The sequence below is a fragment of the Euphorbia lathyris genome, chromosome 9 (assembly GCF_963576675.1).
Source record: "Euphorbia lathyris chromosome 9, ddEupLath1.1, whole genome shotgun sequence".
Classification (NCBI taxonomy): Eukaryota; Viridiplantae; Streptophyta; class Magnoliopsida; order Malpighiales; family Euphorbiaceae; genus Euphorbia; species Euphorbia lathyris.
In genome coordinates this window covers 18,668,660-18,688,247 of record NC_088918.1, presented here as the reverse complement: position 1 = coordinate 18,688,247, position 19,588 = coordinate 18,668,660, and the positions used below count along the sequence as shown (strand labels likewise).

General features: G+C 31.8%; 2 protein-coding genes across 2 annotated transcripts; one reads left to right on the top strand and one right to left on the bottom strand.

Moving 5' to 3' along the window:
* The first annotated feature begins 4,117 nt into the window (after positions 1-4,117).
* LOC136205949 (uncharacterized) lies at positions 4,118-8,704 on the top strand. Its single transcript, XM_065996822.1, has 3 exons — positions 4,118-4,242; positions 5,643-5,703; positions 8,438-8,704. Exons 1-3 carry the CDS (start codon positions 4,180-4,182, stop codon positions 8,656-8,658), a joined length of 345 nt encoding a protein of 114 aa, XP_065852894.1. The 5' UTR covers positions 4,118-4,179; the 3' UTR covers positions 8,659-8,704.
* Positions 8,705-13,864: 5,160 nt separating this feature from the next.
* LOC136206869 (nuclear transcription factor Y subunit B-4) lies at positions 13,865-14,589 on the bottom strand. The gene has a single exon (XM_065998069.1). It carries the CDS (start codon positions 14,587-14,589, stop codon positions 14,089-14,091), a length of 501 nt encoding a protein of 166 aa, XP_065854141.1. The 3' UTR covers positions 13,865-14,088.
* Between the last annotated feature and the right edge of the window lie 4,999 nt (positions 14,590-19,588).

The following is a 19,588-nucleotide window of genomic DNA, read 5'->3' as shown; positions in this document are numbered from 1 at the left end:
AGTGAATCAGGGACTATTGGACCCAACCCGAGGGAAAATCCCAACGACAAAGCTTTCGGGAACCACAACATAGCGTGCGAGATTGCCAAACCAATGGCGGATGAACCATGAGAGGTTCTGTTTCAAAGGTTCCTCGATAAAAGAATTCTCGAAGGTATGGTAAGATATCAAATACATTCATACACTCCTTTGGTCGAAAGAATAATAGATATTTTGTTCCTGCCACATTGGAAGACACCTCTACTATCGCATTACACTAGGCTAGAGGATCCTAACGAACATTGTGCTGCCTTCATGAGTATGATGAATCTGTACACATAGGACGATGTTATCATGTGTAAGGTGTTCCACACACTTTGATATGAACATCACAAGTGTGGTATAGGGAATTATCGGCAGGGTTGATCAACACGTTGAGGCATTTGAAAGACTTCTTTGTAGCTTGTTTTTCTGAGCAGTAAAAGCTAGAAGAATTAGCACTGATCTATCCCATATACGTCAAATGAGTACTGAGCCTATGCGTGACTACTTGACTAGATTCCACAAGATGGTCTCTTCCGTGAAGTCTCTGAACTTGGAAGTCACCACTGACACCTTAGCAAAAGGCACTAACTGTGAACCTCTATGACGGAAGTGCTACATTGAATGTCCTCACAATTTTGAAGAATTAATGGCTATGGGCTAGAGCTTTGTTAGGTATGATGATAATAAACACCCCATAGACTATGTGGAGAGTGATAAGGACAAACTTAGAAGGAATCACTGTTAAAGGAAAAGAAAGAGCAAGTTGAAGACTGAAAAGACATTAGTGAGCACAAAACAGAGCGCAGGGTACTGGTCGACGATGATGACATAGTCGGAAAAGTTATAAAAAATGCTAGGCGCTAGTCAAGTGGATATGACTCTCACGGATTAGTCTAGGATTAGTTGGAGATTAATCAAATTTTTTTATTTGTTAATAAACAAATTATTATATAAATTTAATTAAATATGTATTATATTATCTAAAATTAATAATATAAAATCATTTAGTATAGATTAACAATATATTTGTAAAAAGATGCAAACATTAACGTTTGCAACAACTCAAACAAATAAAATATAACAAATAGAATATAACGTTCACAAATAATATAATTCACTAAAAGCTATGAAACAATGTTCTTAAAGTCTTAAATTATATCATGAAAACAAGTAGGGAACACAATTAAACCAAAATATCTAAAAATAATAAACATAATTTCTGAATAACCATGCGACAATGTTCAAAATTGAATTATAATAAAAAAAATTAACAATAAAAAACATTTGTCATTGTCGTTTAGACGGTGTCCAGGTGGCATAGACAGAGCTCAGAAGGCTAAAAGTTGCCTAGGAGGGAAAAAAAAAAGGTCCAAAGAGACTAATCTAAGAAAATCGAGGCGATTTCTCGATTTCGAATGCCTATGCGGGACTTAGGTGGTTGAAGTGGCCTTGGAATGAGAGAAAATAAAGGTTGAATTGAGTATTTCAAAGTGTAAACTCCACTCAATCCCAACCCGGATTAGATCTGTTTACAAGTCTGCTGATCGTGAGTCCGTCCAAATCTAACTATCGTGGTTGGACTTGGAAATGTATATTTGAAAATTGATCCGACTCAGTTCAAACTCGTTCAAGTCCACACATAAAATAGGATAGGCTTGGAATTTGCTTAAAAGCCTGAACTCAATTCGGTCCGGTCCGATCTTAAATTATGTACATTCTATATATGTTTTAATTACATCTATTCGATTTTTATTACTTTGTTAAATATTTTTTTGATTACATGCAATTATTATTTTTTTTTGAATTTTATTGCTAATTAACTAAGAAAACCAAAAAAAAAAAACTCCTAATTCTTTTCTTCTTCCTTTCTCTTCCCTTGTTTGGTCAATCTTTCTATTTTGTTTATCTACTTTGAGGAGGACGAATGATCTTCTTTCTTCCTCCTCATACCGGGTTAGGTTTCTGTATTTTTTATTGCCTTTTTAGTCTTTGTTCATATATTTGATCGGAACTCTTTATCTGTCTGATTGTATCTGCTTTCTATTATTCTGTCGTTTATGCTTTTTTCGGATTTAGCAAGAGCGGAAATGGTTTATCTTATCCGTAAATCAATAAATCTACGTGGTTGCAACAAAAAAAAGGATTTAGATCCGAATGTTCGGAATGGTCCAAAGGATGAAGTTTGGATTGCAGATGTCTTTCTACAGATTTGGATTAACGAGAAATATATTGTTGTTTTTGTGTTTTTTGTGCCTTTTATGGACTCTTTTTGCTTTTTGTAGTCATTTTCATCCCTTCGTGGATATTGTATTTGTTTTAGCGTGTAATCATGTGAGGTTTTATCCCTTACATTTTGCTTGTTGTACTTCTTCATGTTTGATCTAACGAAATTATAAGCATTTCTCAAAAAAAAAAAAAAATATTAGTCTCATACTTTTTACTCAACACACTGTCTAGTCTCTCTATTTTGAAAAACACATTATAAATTCTCTATCCTTTGTCATTATTAACCTTTTGGTTATTCTGTCTACTATTTTTTTTAGATTTTTAACCGTTATATTTGGCTAAACAAACAGACAGAAAATAAAATAGTAACATAACCATTTTGTATTGTACTATGACTGTCCTGAAAGTTAAGATACGTTCAGTTAAAAATCTAGAAAAATAAACAAAAAGATCAAAGAGTTAATACTGACAAAAAATAGGAATCTTAAAATGTATTTTTCAAAATAAAAGAACTAAATAATGTGTTATGTAAAAAAATTGGGACTAATAAATTATTTATCCTATTTTTAATATCAATATATATTACTCGGGCAGCCTGAGCTGGGCTCAAAAATCAGTTTTCATACATTAGCCCAACTAAACCCGAGCCTGGTGTAAATATAATGCGAACTGAATTGGATTTAGACAAAATAAATTAAACTCTTTTTGAGCAGGTAAAATGCAAAAATAATTTTTTAGTTTTAGGGTTATCTAATAATCATATTTAATAAGGTAAATTACATTTATAATCATTGATGTTTTTGCTCATCTAACATGAAATTCATTTAACTTTGAACTTTTTTTTATATTCTGGCCGTTAAATTTTATTTTACATCTCAAAATTACCGCTGGCGATCTCAAAATGGAAACGTCGATGAATTAAAGTTGTTTGGAATCACATTTATCGTGAAATTACATTTTTTATCTTCCAAAATTATTTTTCGGATCTTTTGTTCTATATATTGACGTTCACTCCTAAGTCCTAACCAAACAACAAATGATCTCAAAATGAAAAAGGAAAGAATTTGAGTTTCTTATAATACAAAAAAGTTTTAGAATTTTTTTATTTTTAGATAATCAACCATCATTTTAAGACGTTAATTAAAATTTATTGATTATAATATTAAAAATTGTAAAATTAAATAATTTTGAAATTTTGAAATTCAATGGTTATAATATGAAAATGAAATGAAGTTCAAATAGTGTTATACCTATTTTAATATATTATATGTCACTGCATATCTATAATCTTTTTAGGTAAAAAGTATTATTAGATCCTTGGTTTTTTATTTTTTGGTTCATTAAACCCTTAATCTTTTATTTAGATATATTAAGCTTTTACTTATTTATTTTCGGTCTCATTAAGTCATTCATGACCAAATTAGTAAGTTGTGAATATCTAATTCGGTTAACAAACTGTTATTCATTGCACATGCATTCAAAATTTATATTTTTTCACTGTTTGAAAACAGTTTTGGATGTGTAATGTGGCTATAGGAGAACTGTAAAAACCTTAATTCAAACTGTAAAAATTATTTTTTTTAATAATTTCAAATACAGATTAAGTTAATAACGTATTTTTAACAGAATTAGATGTTTACAACTTACTAATTTGGTCATGAAGGGCTTAATGAGACCAAAAATAAATGATCATGGGCTTAATGTATCTAAATAAAAGATTAAAGGCTTAACGAACTAAAAAATGAAAGGTCGGGGCCTAATAATGCTCTTTGCCATCTTTTTTAATAGCATAGAGTACGACGTCGTACTTGTAACAGAAATAAAAACGACGTCGTAGTACTTTCCTTTTCCATTGTAAATAACTAAACCCCTGCGCAAAACCCAGAGGAAGAGAAGAGGGAAAGTCTTCTACTACCTTCTTCCGCACTAATGGCTTTAGCGGTCTCCATTAGCGTATCTATGCCTCTCTGTGCCGCAAAATTCTCATCCAAGGTAATTTCTCCTTTGAATTACGTACTCATAAACACCAAGTATTGCTTGATTGCGCTTTTTTCAACCATTTTAAGGAAGCAAGAGACGAAATTACGCCTTTTGTTCTTCTGATTGATATATTTAAGCCTTAATCTGATATTTCCCTTTCATTTCTGTTTGGTTTCATCTGAAGTAGCTTATTTGAGTTCTCCAGCAAATAATTTGAGGTCTTTTTGACTTATTTTCCTTCTTATGGTTAAAATTATGCCAAAGGCAACCTAAATTTGATCGAGGTGTCTGGAAATTGTTTTATATGAAATTGTTCTGACTGACTAGTTAGTCTCGTGGCTACAGAAATTCTGTAGTGGAAGTTGCTTGTTTCTTCAATGTGGATTGTGAAAATTTTCGAGCTTTTACTTGGACTCTGTATGATCCCGCTGGAATGATTTAAATGAGGGAAGAAATTGGTAGTTGTTATTTGGGGTAATTGGTAGTTATTATTAATATAATTGTCACTGAACTTCAAAATCGAATATAAAAGTCACTCAGTTTTGGTCTTTACTAATATAAAATAAAATCTCAAAATCTCAAAATAGAAAAGTTTAAGAATTGAAGTTGTTTAAAACCACATTTCACGTAGAACCACGCTTTCGATTTTTCAAATCATCATTTTCAAAGCTTTTTCTATTTAAAGAACCACTTTCGCCTTGGTAAGCTATTGCCTCAGCAACTGGCTAATCAGACGCAAGCCTCTCATCGGCGGATTTTTCCTTTTGCTCCTCAGCCCACGGGGTATTAGCAGCCGTTTCCAGCTGTTGTTCCCCTCCCAAGGGCAGAACCACGCTTTCGATTTTTCAAATCATCATTTTCAAAGCTTTTTCTATTTAAAGAACCACTTTCGCCTTGGTAAGCTATTGCCTCAGCAACTGGCTAATCAGACGCAAGCCTCTCATCGGCGGATTTTTCCTTTTGCTCCTCAGCCCACGGGGTATTAGCAGCCGTTTCCAGCTGTTGTTCCCCTCCCAAGGGCAGGTTCTTACGTGTTACTCATCCGTCCGCCTTCATCACCAAAGAGCACCTAGCTAACCTAAAACCAAAAGGTTCAAGAATCAAAGTTGCTTAACATATCATTTCCATTAGCCTATTGTAGTGATCAAAAGTTAAGGGGCAAAGTTGAGTAACTCCTATGTCCGGTTTTGAAGTTGATGGACATCATGTTAGTAAGAGCATAGGTGTAATTTACCCTTGTTTTTGGTGCAAATAGCTTTCAAAATTTAGTATCTTCTTAAATTGGACACACGAGAATTGTTTTGTTATTTCCTTGTTGTATGATGATCAGTTAGTTTTTGGCACAATGACACTTTATGTAGAAAGCTTCTTCTCTGATGGAAAGTTAATGTTTGTTGGGGATTTTCTCCCAGGATTTACGACCAAGGAAAGCACCATTGGCCATACTTCCAAGCCTAGCAAGTGTTAAAAGTGGTATTAATCCGTAACTTCTTCTTCTTCTCCGTCTTGCTTTTTTTTTTTTTTTGGGTGTGTTTTGGGCTACCTGCTAGAAATATTGAGTAGTCTCATTGCATTGATAATCTCGAGTTGATATTGATCAAATTATTATTAATGTTTTCAGTTAATCTTTAAGATTATTTCTTAACATATTGAGTTTGATGGAGGTTTTGAACTTAAAACATCTGAGCTTCATATAGACTGACTGCATAATGTTCAACTATGATATCAGGTTTAATGGATTCATCATTGAAATAACAAACTCGTGTTTTGAGTTTTGAATTTTGGGTGGTTTAACAGAGTTCTTAGTAAAGCCATATAGTTATATAGTTGAGAGCCCATATGGTAGAATATCAGATCAAATGAGTTGAAGAAGATAGGAATATGAATACGATATGTTCATTGATTCTTGACCAAATTTGTATAGAAATAAGAAAAATCAAAAGCAGTTGGAAATGATTGTCCACACCAAAAGGATTAAGTTCCTAGCATAATAAATTACTTTGAAGTAATATTTTACTAAATTGTTGAGACCTAGAGGAACATTGGTTAGTGTGTATATATATATATATATATATATATATTTATATATGATCTATGTTGTGCGGAAACTGTTGTTCTGCTTTTCGTGTCCGTTTCCGTTTCTTTTCCGTTTCCATTACTGTTTCCTAGTTAATTTTTCTTAGAAATAACATTTCCCGATTTCCGTTTCCGTTTCATTTTCGGTTTCTGTTGAACATTTCCCTGCGTACTTGTTGAACAAGCTGATAGAAGAAACAGTTATCATTTTGGACCATTTGCAGAAAAAAAAAGAGTTAAAAATTGATCATCAGCTAAACTTTTGCATATCGGAAAAACATAGTTATTAAAGGTGTATGATGTACTAAGACGCAAAGGGGTCCTGGAACTTGAGCGACATAAGGCGCATTAACAAAATAAAATTTATAAAACTATAAATGATGATATTTAATTATAGGAAATGATAATCTAAAATCGAAATGCAATAAATGCTAAACCATGACAATATTCTTAATCATAGATAAATTCCAACATGCAATAATCTCCATGTTCTAAATCTATAGTTCAAATGTTCAACCAGCTATAAATTATAAACAATTAGAAGCACTGTAACAAAGTATGATCATGATCTTATTTCAAACAAACAGAGTATGGCAGCCAGTATTATTGTATTATGGAAAGAGCAATAGAACTACAAAGTAAACAAAATATGGCTGTTCTTCAAATCTTTTATATTTTTGTTCTTTATAGTTCAACAATTCTCTCCCTTGGCTGCTTATGTATCACGTATGAAGTATGCTTTGTTTCTTCCTCTTCCTATTCAAATGTGTATCTTCTGTGTATCCCCCCCCCCCCCCCTTCTTTAATATTGGACCTCTAGATGTATCTAATCCAAGAGTCAATATTAAACATACATTAACCCTTTTAAGAACCCTAAAAATATACATATTCCACGGAAACGCACCATGGCGCACCTCTGATCACCGTGCCTTGGCGCGCCTCAGATTGGTGAGTTGCTAGGCCTGTCGCCTTTGTTTATGAATAAAAGTTATGTGATTATTTATTTGTACCACGCCAATTTAAATTTTAATTGATCAGGATGCAATGCATATTTGAGTGCAAATTGGAACTATCATTCTTCTTTATCTTGGCTTATGTAATATGTCCTTCAAAGATGCCTTCTGCAAGTCTTCAGTCTATCTATCTTTGGTCTTACTTTGTCTCTTCTGTTTCATTGTCCATTAATTTCTGTTAGGTTTAATACATCACCCCCCTGCACTGGCCGAATAATCCGAATATCCCTCTGAACTTCGGAGATGTCCCATTATCCCCTGAACTTGCTTAAATTATATGATTAACCTCTTAAGTCCTATGCGGCAGAACAAAATGGAGATTTGGACAAGTTGGAGCTTATATCAATTTAAGCAAGTTTAAAGGGCTAATAGGTCAGTCCAAGCAAGTTCATAGGGTCAATAGATCACTTTAAACAAGTTTAAAAGGCCAATAGGTCACTTTAAGGAAGTTCACAAGGTAATGAGACATCTCCAGAGTTTAGGGGGGCCAATCAGATTATTTGGCCAAGTACAGGAGCATGAGCATGATGAATGAAGCCATTTTTGTTAGCTTGCCCAGCATTCATATGATGATTTTCTCTCAAATAATCTTTTGTTGGTGACATCCATATATAATCAAAAGTATTAACATAAAATGTCTAGGATATCATTCCATTTGATCCTGAGGTTAATTGCTGATTTTGATGATACTATATATTAGGACCCTGAACCTGGTCCAAAAAACCGATTGACTCCCTGAATTTTGGAGATATATGATTTGCCTTCTGAACTTAGTTAAACTAATCTATTGACTCCTTGAACTTACTTATAGTTACCAATTACTCCCTGAACTTTTAAAGTGACCTATTGACCCTTTGAACTTGCTTATAGTGATGCACGTTTCAAATTGCCTAAATCTTTTCGTAGCAAGTTCAGGGGTTAGTGAGACATTCTTAAAGTTTAAGGCATCATTCGGCTTTCTGGACTAAATTCAGGGGACTCTAATGTATTCAGCCTTAACAAAGTGGATGAATTTCTGATGTGGTGGTAAGAGTGAAGCTTAGAACATACAGATTGATATACTTCAGCTCTGTTTTATGTATGGTTTTTTAGAATGACATTGGAGTTTTACTTTGCAGCAAGTAACCTTCTTGTGCACTGCTACTCAACTAGAGAGATACTTTGGACAAGGAATTGCCATGGACATTTAGCCCCTCTAGACCATTTTGGTGAGCTTGTTTTTTGTTGTAATACCAGTGCAAATTCTTCAACCCACAAAATTATATATGGTTATTGGGTAGGACCTGATATTGACGATGGTTGGGGTTTTGTAGAAGCTTTTATTAATCCAACTACATGATTTTGTTATCGACATGGTTTGCACGGCTTAGTGCCTGTTTGGTACAGCTGTTTTGTTTCCGGTAGATATTAGCTTTTAAATTTACTGTTTTGTCCAATCTGAGTTTGGGTCTCCACAGGCTCACACATAAATAAGTTGGGATGGATATTTATCTTAAAAGCTTGAGCTCGTCCCAGCCCGGTCCATCTTTAGGGAAAATACAGCACAATGTCAAAAATGTTGGTGAAGGATGTTCACTATTGAAATGGAGGCTTTTGCATTTATCATTAATATGTTGAAATTAAATTATAATTAAAAGGCTATAAATAAGCCTTAAAATTAGATGTAAAATTAGAGGGAGAAAGAGAAGATGTAGAGAGGGCAAAGAGAAAAATCTCTTAATAAAATAAATTCTTATATACTGAGGGGGCCTTTGGTGAAGAAAGGGAAACCAAAGGAAAGGAAATGAATAAACATTGATTCCCTTATGTGTTTGATTATGTTTAGGAAAGGGAATGCAATTTCAAACCTCTGGAATTTTTGAACTTTCAGATTTCTAGAATTTCAAAAAATTCTTGAACTTCAAAAATTATTAAATTCTGGAAATTTTGGAACTTGAATTTAAAAATTTTGAAATTCTGGAATTTCAAAAATCTTGAAATTCCAGAATCCGGAAATTCTAGAATTTTGGAAATTCTGAAATTTCAGAATCTAGAATTTCTGGAATTTCAAAAATTCTGGAATTTTAGAAATGCTGAAATTCCAGATATTCTGAAATTCTAGAAATTTTGGAAGTTCAAAAATTCTGGAATTTTGAAAATTCTAGAATTTCAGAAATTCTAGAATTCCAGAATCCAGAAATTCTGGAATTTCGAAAATTCTGAAATTTTTAAAATTCTGAAATTCCAGAAATTCTGAAATTTTTAAAATTCTGAAATTCTAGAAATTCTGAAATTTTAGAAATTCCAGAAATTTTGGACTTTTTGAAAATTCTGGAATTTCAAAAATTTCAGAAATTCAGAAATTCTGGAATTTCATAAATTTCAGAGATTTGTGGTTCGATAAAATAAAAAGAACAAAAAAATTGGGAAATGGAATCCAATTCCCTACAAGATTTGGGGTAATGGATTAACTTAAAGTGGGGTAATTCTATAATCTAAATGGGTAAAGGGAATGAATTTTTTTGTTAAACAAACAAGAACAAAGGGAATGAAATCCTTCCATTCTCATTCCCATTCTTAAAGATCCCGAACCAAACGCCCCTTGAGTGTAAAAGAGAGAAACAATGTAAAAAGTTTTGAGAACCACTTTGAAATACAATTTCTTAAAAAAAAAAAAAATCATGGATTTGAAGTTGTATAAATTCTTTTGTAATTATTTTTAGTTGCTTCAATAATAAAGTTTTTTCCCGTGAATGTAAGATAAAATTGGCTGAACCACATAAATATTACGTTTCAAAACTTTAATTTTCCTTTTTTTGTTTTTTGTTCAATACAATCTCAATTCCTAACAACATGTAGAGGGTGTTTATTGTTTGTCTTTTCATATTAAAAATGAGAATTTTTGGTATTTTGTTAAGAAACTACTATTTGCCCATGACAAGTAGCTTTTTCCAACAGTAGAGAACTCTATTTTTCCAACGGCAAACAACAAACCGTAACGGTAAACATCAGGTAAATCAAATCGGTCCATAAACCACTTAGTGCAACTTTCGAAACAAGTTAAATTGAGACTCATGAAACCTGTCTAAGGGCATTTAAAGTTTTGCCTCATCACACTTTGATATATGTATAAGCTTGTATATCTACTTTTGTCTCTTGAGCTTCATACAGAGCTACTAAATCCTAGGATTATGGGGATAATTTACATAGCTAACTTCTTTGACATAATTATTATTTTTATATCATTTATGTCATATATAAAGATATGAAATATATAAATTAGAGCTAACTCATTTGACATAATTATTATTTTTATGTCATTTATATCGTATATAATGACAGCAATATTCACATGCACTTCAATGACTTAGAATGTTTTGAATCTCCACCTTAACATTCTAATACGTCTAGATCTAACGATAAATGACCAAATTCTACGTGGTCATTGAGGTGCATGTGATCAAAACCGTATATAATGATATGAAATATATAAGTCACGCATAATATGACTCATTTTAACACTTCTAAATATTTTGACACTAATTAAGTTGCTTGAACTTTACTATTCATTACTTCAAGAATTTTGTTATGTCCATGAATGTCAATCAATCACCCTTCACATTCCACAAATTGAAACTTTTGGATTTGGATGATCAACCAAGTTCTTGGTACCATTGAAAAGGACTTTGAGAAGATTATAATCAGCTCTCGAAATTGTCTAATGCTTCATTTAAGCTAAGCTGCTGCTTTTGAACAGACAACCTATGACCCTTTTTGTCTTCTTCATGAAACATCGATCACTGCCTCAAATGTGGTCCAACACTGCCTTAATTTTTTTAAGCTCAACCAGATCCTCATAGTGGCTGATAATGATACCACCAAGCGCGGTCCGGTTGTTAAGATATCGAATCAACTAAATCATTCCACCAGAGTTCAAAATTTGAAAGATGAGATGTAATTGTAATTAAATACTTGGTGGGAGAGTTTTCGTCTCTCTAAAGGAATTTACCCGGCTCGAATCTGGATTAGTTTGAACTGTCGGTCTAAAGTACTAGAAGGATCTACCGGCTCAAAAAATGCTGCAGATTATGAAGCTCAATAGCGTGATTCCATGGTTGGAAACGGAAGATAATCCTTGTCCCCAAATCCGTGTTCCTCACATAATATATTATTTTAAAGGGATAAGGACCAAATGTGATCCTAACGTGCAAATTTGACTCTACTGTATAAAATGTCTCAATTTAACTCTAACGTTATAAGCAATGTCAATTTTAGCCTATGTTACCAAAAAAATTTGAAAAGGTTGCTTTGATTATATTAACTGTTATATGGAACTGTTGTGGGGATTTAGCGAAAGATAAATAAACGAGAAACGAAAACACAGATTTACGTAGTTCACCAACGTTATGTTGGCTAGTCCACGGGCAAAAGGAGAATAGCTTTTATTAAGGAGACGGAAAATCAGATTACAGATGAGGGTTTACACAAGAGAGTATTTACAGTACTCAATCTATCCTAAACCGATTTGGACCCCACGATCTCCCCAGCGAAACCCTGTTGCTTAGTGTCGTAGTGTGTAATACAAATTCAAGGCATTATGACAAGAACCTTCTGTTTCAGTTTATCGATAAACGTCAAACCAATTTTTTCATGGCGAAAATTGATTTTAATTAGAAACGTTAGGATTAAAAAGTTAGGGGACATCTGCACTTCTTAAAAAATGTTTTAAAATACATATTATGCCAAGGACAGAAGGGAACAGAAAATTTGGGGACAACAGATTATCTTCCATCGAAAAGGAGGCAGCATTCATCGAAATCATTCTCCAATACGCAAAGATTTTGAAAGTTACAGCATTCATATACATATATATCAAGAAAAAACATAACTTTATGCCTCCTGATAAGATATTATTATTATTCTGGTATGATCTTTTGAGTGTTTCAGCTTTTGTCTGTGGTAGTATATATCCCATACTTTGTAAAACTTAAGACAATGCTTTCTTACATCAAGATTCCATCTTTTTCTCATGTAAGAAACTCAGAATAGAGTAGTTGAGAAGTGGTCCCAAAAGAGACATAACTAGCTACCCTAGCTACCTCATAGATGCTGTATCTGGAAACCCTAATCTTTATATTTATAATTAGGGTTTTACTAATTACTTTATTGGGAGATTATAATGTATATATATATATATGGTTAATTAAAAAATTGCATGCCTGGATTTTGATTGGATTGTCACGGTAAATCATGTTATGTAAAGCCCCAATTTAACTTTGTGGTCCCCTAATCTAATCTAGGTTTATGCAAATAAAACCCTAAACCTGTACATTAATGGTGATCTTAATCCACTGTAATACATGTTTTGAATGGTATGGTGGGATTTTTCTTGTATATAGATTATGGTTAAGGATAAAGGGAACAGTGTGCTGATATCAATAAAATTACGGGTGGAATTGGATCCTCGCACCAGTGACATGTCTGACGGAGTTTGAGATATCACCGATGGATATTTCCGTCAGTGAAAGTAGCTAAAATAATTTAGGGAAAGAGTTTTTATTCACATCAAATTGAAGGCTAAGTTTTATGTAGTATACTAGATAGATATGTGGAAAAGAAGCAGTCAAAGAACAAATCTCAACTTAAAACAACCATTGATCTGATGGAATTCCTTCAAATAGGTTAAATTTACTTACGATGTATATCTTTAAATGGCATTATGATTATTTACAGTAATTATATGAGCGAAGGATAACATAGGGGTAGAAAGTCTGAGCAAGAAACAACCTTAAAGGATGACGCTGAGGGTATGAGTGAATTGAATTTTATGTTCTAAACCGAGAGAAATGGAGAGAACGAGTGCTTAAGCTGTACATTAGTAAAGTTTATTTCGAATACATGTAGATGCGTATTAAAACAGCGAGACTTAAGAAATGGGACTTGAGCCAAAGCGGATCAGGTGAAAAGCTCACAGGCAAAGTGTCTATATCTAGATTCATGAATGAGATTAACAAAGAAAGAGACAAGTACTAAAAGAAGGAAGAAATGTTAAGAAATAGTTGTTATAATTGTTAGAGATAATCAAACAATTATTATAGCATCATTCACTTCATGAATATTTATAGAAATCTCTATGATGCACGGAAACGAGAAAGGAAGCCAAACGAAAACAGAAACGGATACCAGAAAATGTTATTTCTAAGAAAAATTAGTTAGGAAACGGAAAAGAAATGGAAACGGAAATGAAGAAAAGTAAATTAATGAAGTGCAGATTGAATAAATTAAAGAAAAGAGCTAACTCATTCTCATCTATCTATGTTGGACAGAAACGGAAACGGACACTGCGAAAAGCAAATGGAAACGACAACAAAATTGAAACGAAAATGGACACGAACTGTGCAACATAGATTCTCATAACTACTTACTGATATCACAAAGTATCTCTAAAGCACAGCCTAAACTTAACATTACAAATCTTGTGCTCACAAAAGGTAACATAAACAGAAAAAACAAACAAAAAAAAGAGTAGGAGAACAAGAAAACATTAAATTGATGAACTACCTGATACTGACACTGAGAAGCAACCTAATTGATTCCAAACCTCCAAAAAACCCCCAAAAATCTTATCAATCTGCTCCTCCTCATGAACTTCAAGATTGACCTAACAACTTTTCACCTCCCCAAGTTATCAAAAAAGAAGGTGAACACACAAGGACGGATCTAAGAGGTCGAAGGGCACTCGAACACCCACTGTCAGTGAATCCTGGATCCGTCACTGTAATACATATAATCAACTGTCATTTATGAAAGAACTGCTGGTACCCTTTTCAAGAACCCTAAACTCTAATTCAGTAGGAACACTTTTCTGATTTTGGGTATTTGAAATTTGATCAAAGTTTGCATCTTTATTTTGCTTAGAAACAGCAGAAGGAGATGCAGAAGCAGAAGGAGAAGAAGAAGAAGTGATTTTGATTTGGTGATTAGCTCTATCTCTTTCAGCTTCTCTATATTTATGCAAAAACCTGACAATAACCTCAGCATAATTATCAAACCCTAAAGAAGTAAGAGCCCAACAGATGTCATCACCATTGACTGTCTTTCTATTCTCATGGTGACACTTGTCAGATGCCTCAGCTGTTACAAAACTTATAAATTCAGTTGCACTTTCTTGCATTGTTTCTTTTGCTTCTTTTGATATCTTTGCATTTCCTGGTAACACTTTCTTCATTATTCTCCCTACTATTGCTACTGGCAACATTCTCTCACCTTCTTCATTTTCTTGATCTACCATTTCTTTATCTCCTCAATCAAATGAAGTTCTAGATATATCTATATAGTAGTTTTCATTATATGTTATGTTATATTATGTTATGTCTGTATGTGTATATGTAGACGCGCTTAAAAGGTGAATCTGGTCATGTGCTTTGTTGATTACATGATATTGATGTGACATAATTACTGGTGTAAATATATTCGTAATAGGTAAAAAGCATCCTAAGATCCCTTAATTATTTCGATTTTGATGGATTGACCTCCCTGTTTTTTTCAATACATTGGATCTTTGATTGTTTTTCTCTTTTATCATATTAAGATCTCTTTGTTTTACCTGATGTTTACTGTTGAAAAAAAAATGTTTTTGAAGACTTTTCAGGTGTAAAAAGTAAATAAGAGTTCACTAACCAAACAGTTAAAACTCTCATTTTGAAGGAAAAAAGCAAATAGAAACACGAAAATGAGCAAACAAATACCCCCCAAGTCTTTACTTGTTAAATTAGTATTCTTTATTTTATGGCAACAGGCTCGTATCTTCCTTTCATTACATTTTTTAGTCTAAAATTGTATTTTTTTTACAGTTCGAAATAAGATTTTTACATTTTTTCATATAAAAATAATTATTATTGAATTGTTAAAAATTTAAATACAATGAAATGAATAGAACTCTATTAACAGAATTTTAAGTTCAAAATTTGTTTCTTTAATCATTAATGTGACCAAAAAAACCCTTAATATGTTGAAATGAAAGATTAAAAACTTAATTCACCAAATAATCAGATTTAAAATGTGTTTTTTTTTTGCCTTTATAGTATTATATAAATATTACTAGTGTATGCTTGTGTGGTATAATTGATTTCAAGTTTTCATAACAAAAATATTACAAAAATAATAAATAATTAAAATTGTTGCCAAAACATCAACATTTTTTATAGACTTATCGACATAAATATGGATTTATCAGCTTCAATTCAGGTTTATATATATAGGTTAAAAATATGATGATGACAATATGAACAGTATTTTTCAGGAATTATTCATTTGGAAAGTTTTAGGATTGGAATTAAGACTGAAATTCAAATTTTGTCAGTTCCTCAAAATATGTCAAAGTTATTTTTGTTTTCCCATAAATTCCTCCTATTAAAGCCCCAACTTTTGGTAGATAATAATTTTTTTTGGATATATTAATACAATTTGGGAGATTAATTTGTTTAAATTCAATTATATTATATATTTTGTAGTGATGAAAGAATGTTGTTTTTTATACATTTTTAAAAGATATATTTTCTAAATATATCCGTTTTTCTATATTAAATTTATATGATTATTTTTAGATAGTATAATACTAGTTTTAATTAATAGATATAATAATTTGTTATTTTTTTTGTTGAAAGGATAATAATTTATTTATTAACAAATAAGAAAATATAAAAATATAAACTCGGAGTAATAATTTTCGAATGCTCAATCTATTTGACTAGTGTTTAGTGTTTTTTTCTAACATTGTCAAAAGAAACAACAAATTAATAATAAACACTAACTGATATCAGCCTAAATAATATCACGTGCGTGATGTCATCATTATCCTTATTACGGTCCAAGTTCAAAGCGTGTTAAGAGTCCAAACACGTCCAAGATGGCCCCAATCTCACTTCAACAGGTCTGAAACGATCGATGCGGCCCAAACACCACGAACGACGGTTCCATCATGACCCACAAGCTTCTAACCTCAGCTCCTCAAAGGATCTTCTAGAATCCTACGAGACTAAGGATTCATTCCAAGGCTCGGACTCCTTAAGGGATCAGGAATCCTAGCTCCGTAAGGATTCCCAAAGAAGATGACAACCTTAAACTCAATCAAACACTATAAATACATATGTATAGGTACAAGGTTCGGTACGTTAACTAATATCTCTAAACTAGTCCACACATTTCCATTCGGTCCTAAATCAGAAACTGACTATAAGCATCAGAGTGGATTTACCGGACTCCAGCCTCATTTGACATGCATACTGTTTTGTAGGCTCAAACACGATGTCGGATCAGCATCATAGTTTGGACATATAACCAAGATCAGGTAGCAAGTTATCACCAACAATTGATCTGAACATGCCTATTTTTTTTAATTGACTCATAAGAAAACAATTATTAAACTAATTAAGAATTTCTTTTTTTTTCTTTGAAATTAATTATCAAGGTGAACATACTATATATATATATATATATATATATATATATATATATATATATATATATATATATATATATATATATATATATCATGATTAATTAATTAATTTAGGGCAATCTAATGAAACAAAAATGAAGCTATAATTTGCATGTTCACTTGCTAAAATTGAGGAATTGGTTGAAGGAAACCAAATTCAAAAGCTAATTAGCTATCAAATCACCAAGTTTTGGAGCTCAAATTAAGGATTTTATATAATTTTGGTCCCCCCACTTTCACTATTTTATTATTTATTTATTTTTAATCTTAATCTAATCTGGTTTTCTGCTTATTATAGTAATAAATTAAAAGATCAACTTCTTTTCAAAAAAAAAAAAAAAATTATAAGATCAACTTACACCATACTTTTTACTACTCAAAGTGAGTGGACTATATTTGAGCTCTTGAGATTAACCTAAAATTAACTACTTTATGAACAAATTAGTTCATTGATTAATTAACTAATTAATGTGTGATTACTTCAAAATCTTAGGTTAAGTTAGGTTTGTGTCTATCTATTAATTTGGCAGCAAAGCATTTGCCTTGTGAAGAATTAAATTAATTAATTTGGCAAAGTAATAATTAATTAATCTGCAAAACTATATTATTTTGGATAAGGTTCTGGATTTTATTGAGGGATTTATGAGAAATTTACACAAAAATACACTTTTAAAAATAATCTACAATTATATCAATCATTTCAATTATGTTACTGTTTAGGGTTTAGGATGTATAAATTGGAGTTTAATTTTTTTTTAAATTAAGGTGTAAAAATATACTTTATTTGTTATATATAGAAAATAATGACATATTCAGAATTATATTTAATAATCTGATTTAATAGTAATTTTATAATCAATTATGATATTCATGTAAAAAGTCTGAGATTTATTAGGCATTTCTCCATTTTAAGGGCTTTTTATATAAAAATAATATTAGTATTATAAATTTATAATAAATACAATTACATTATATTACAAAACGTAATTTTAAATATGTTATTATTTTTTAGAAAAAGTACAAAAAAAAAAAAAGAATGCTTGTGGTTTGTCCAATTTGCAAACAGGGGTATGTGATTTAAAAGTTTACAAATAGAAGTCTGGGGTATGCTTTATTTACAAAAAAAAAAAAAGTATTACAATTACCCAATTATGTTCAAATAACAACCAATGATATTTTTATCTTACAAAAATTATTTTTACATATCGATTAAACACAACCCCAAAGAACAATTCCTAAATCGAAACAATAAATCATTTGTGGACATTTTACGTTTTTTTTTACTAATTGACAGTTTATAAACTAAATTTATATTTAAGTTTATTTAACACTGTTTAAATTTGATTTTGAAGTTTGTGTTTTATCAATATATAAAATGTAACTTCAAAAATAAAAAATGTTCTTGATTTTTTTTTTTTTTGTACTTTCCTCTTATTTTTATATATCACATTAATATCATTTTCATAAGATATTCTTTATGTATATTGTTATAAAGGCCAATTTAATTTAAGGATAAATTATAAAGATCCTATGCTCTTTCTCTCCATATATATAAGTTTTATTTTCAATTTAATAATATATTTTTTCAAATCAAATATAATTTGTTAAAGGTGTATGGCTTACACACTAAGCGAATCAGATAATCTTTTTCTTATGCCACTTGAACAAGAATAATAATCAATAAATTAAGTAATTAATTATACATTAATTATCACATAATTGCACTTTAATTATAAATTTAAGTGTATGGTGGGGGTCATAATCCAAAATTTTGGTACAAATTAAGACTAGATTGACATCCTTCAAATCTGTGGCATCTTAATTTATTTTATTCATTACAAGTTATAATTATATATTTTTTTCTATTTCAAAATAAATGATTTTTTGATACAGATCGGTTTTATCTGAAATCGTGACGTGTTAGTTTTAATCGTAAACTAACAAAGAATACCAATTCTCTAGCTAAACTAGAAGGAGTGAATCCCAACTTCATGGACTAAATCCATAGGAATATGAAATCCCATTGTTGAAGGTGAAAACCTTAACAAAAGCTTTTTGAAGAAGATATAATTTTTTATTGATAAAAAGTTTACTATTATAATAGAAAGAGATGAATTTATATCATCTAAAACCCTAAGACAAATTACATAAAAGGGTAAATAACATAATTAATTAAAATAATAAAATAAGGGTAAAATGGGTTGATAGTAAAGGGGTGGCATGGATGGTAATTAGGGAGTGGCATGGGTTGTGAATAAGGAGTGGCAGGATTATAATTAAGGAGGAGCTGGAGTAAGGAGCAAGTTCCTGAAAAGTGAAAGTACGCGGGACGTGACCAAAAGTACGCGGGACGTACTTTGGCTGATGAGCTCTTCTCTGGATCAGTACTCATTCTATGCGGGACGTGCCCAAAAGTACGCGGGACGTACTTTGGCTGCTGACTCTTCTCCGGATCATTCCTTTTTACACGTGGAGAGTGTTTTCTTCCACGCGGAGCGTGCCCCATCCAAGTCCTGCGTAAGTGACCTTCTGGACTTTCTCCGGATCAATCTCAAGTACACGCGGAGCGTGTCCAAATACACACGAAGCGTGTCTGAGCTGCTGTGTTGTATTGTTTTGGCCTCTTTACTCGCTTGTTGCTCGTGCTTGGGTCTTCCTCCAACTTCCCTCGTCCGGACTCGATCCTAGGAAAAGATGCCCCGCATCATACACTCTCTCTTAAAAAAACTTGACCCCAAGTTGCTTGCCATACATTGATGAGACGTGTTCATTGTGAATGAACCCAAGCCCT

What these genes read in the sequence shown, in the direction of transcription:
- LOC136205949 (XM_065996822.1), top strand. Translation starts at nt 4,180, where the DNA reads ATGGCTTTAGCGGTCTCCATTAGCGTATCTATGCCTCTCTGTGCCGCA. An exon ending in CCGCAAAATTCTCATCCAAG is followed by an intron (nt 4,243 to 5,642) that starts GTAATTTCTCCT and finishes ATTTTCTCCCAG; the next exon opens with GATTTACGACCAAGGAAAGC. An exon ending in CCTAGCAAGTGTTAAAAGTG is followed by an intron (nt 5,704 to 8,437) that starts GTATTAATCCGT and finishes TTTACTTTGCAG; the next exon opens with CAAGTAACCTTCTTGTGCAC.
- LOC136206869 (XM_065998069.1), bottom strand. Translation starts at nt 14,589, where the DNA reads ATGGTAGATCAAGAAAATGAAGAAGGTGAGAGAATGTTGCCAGTAGCA.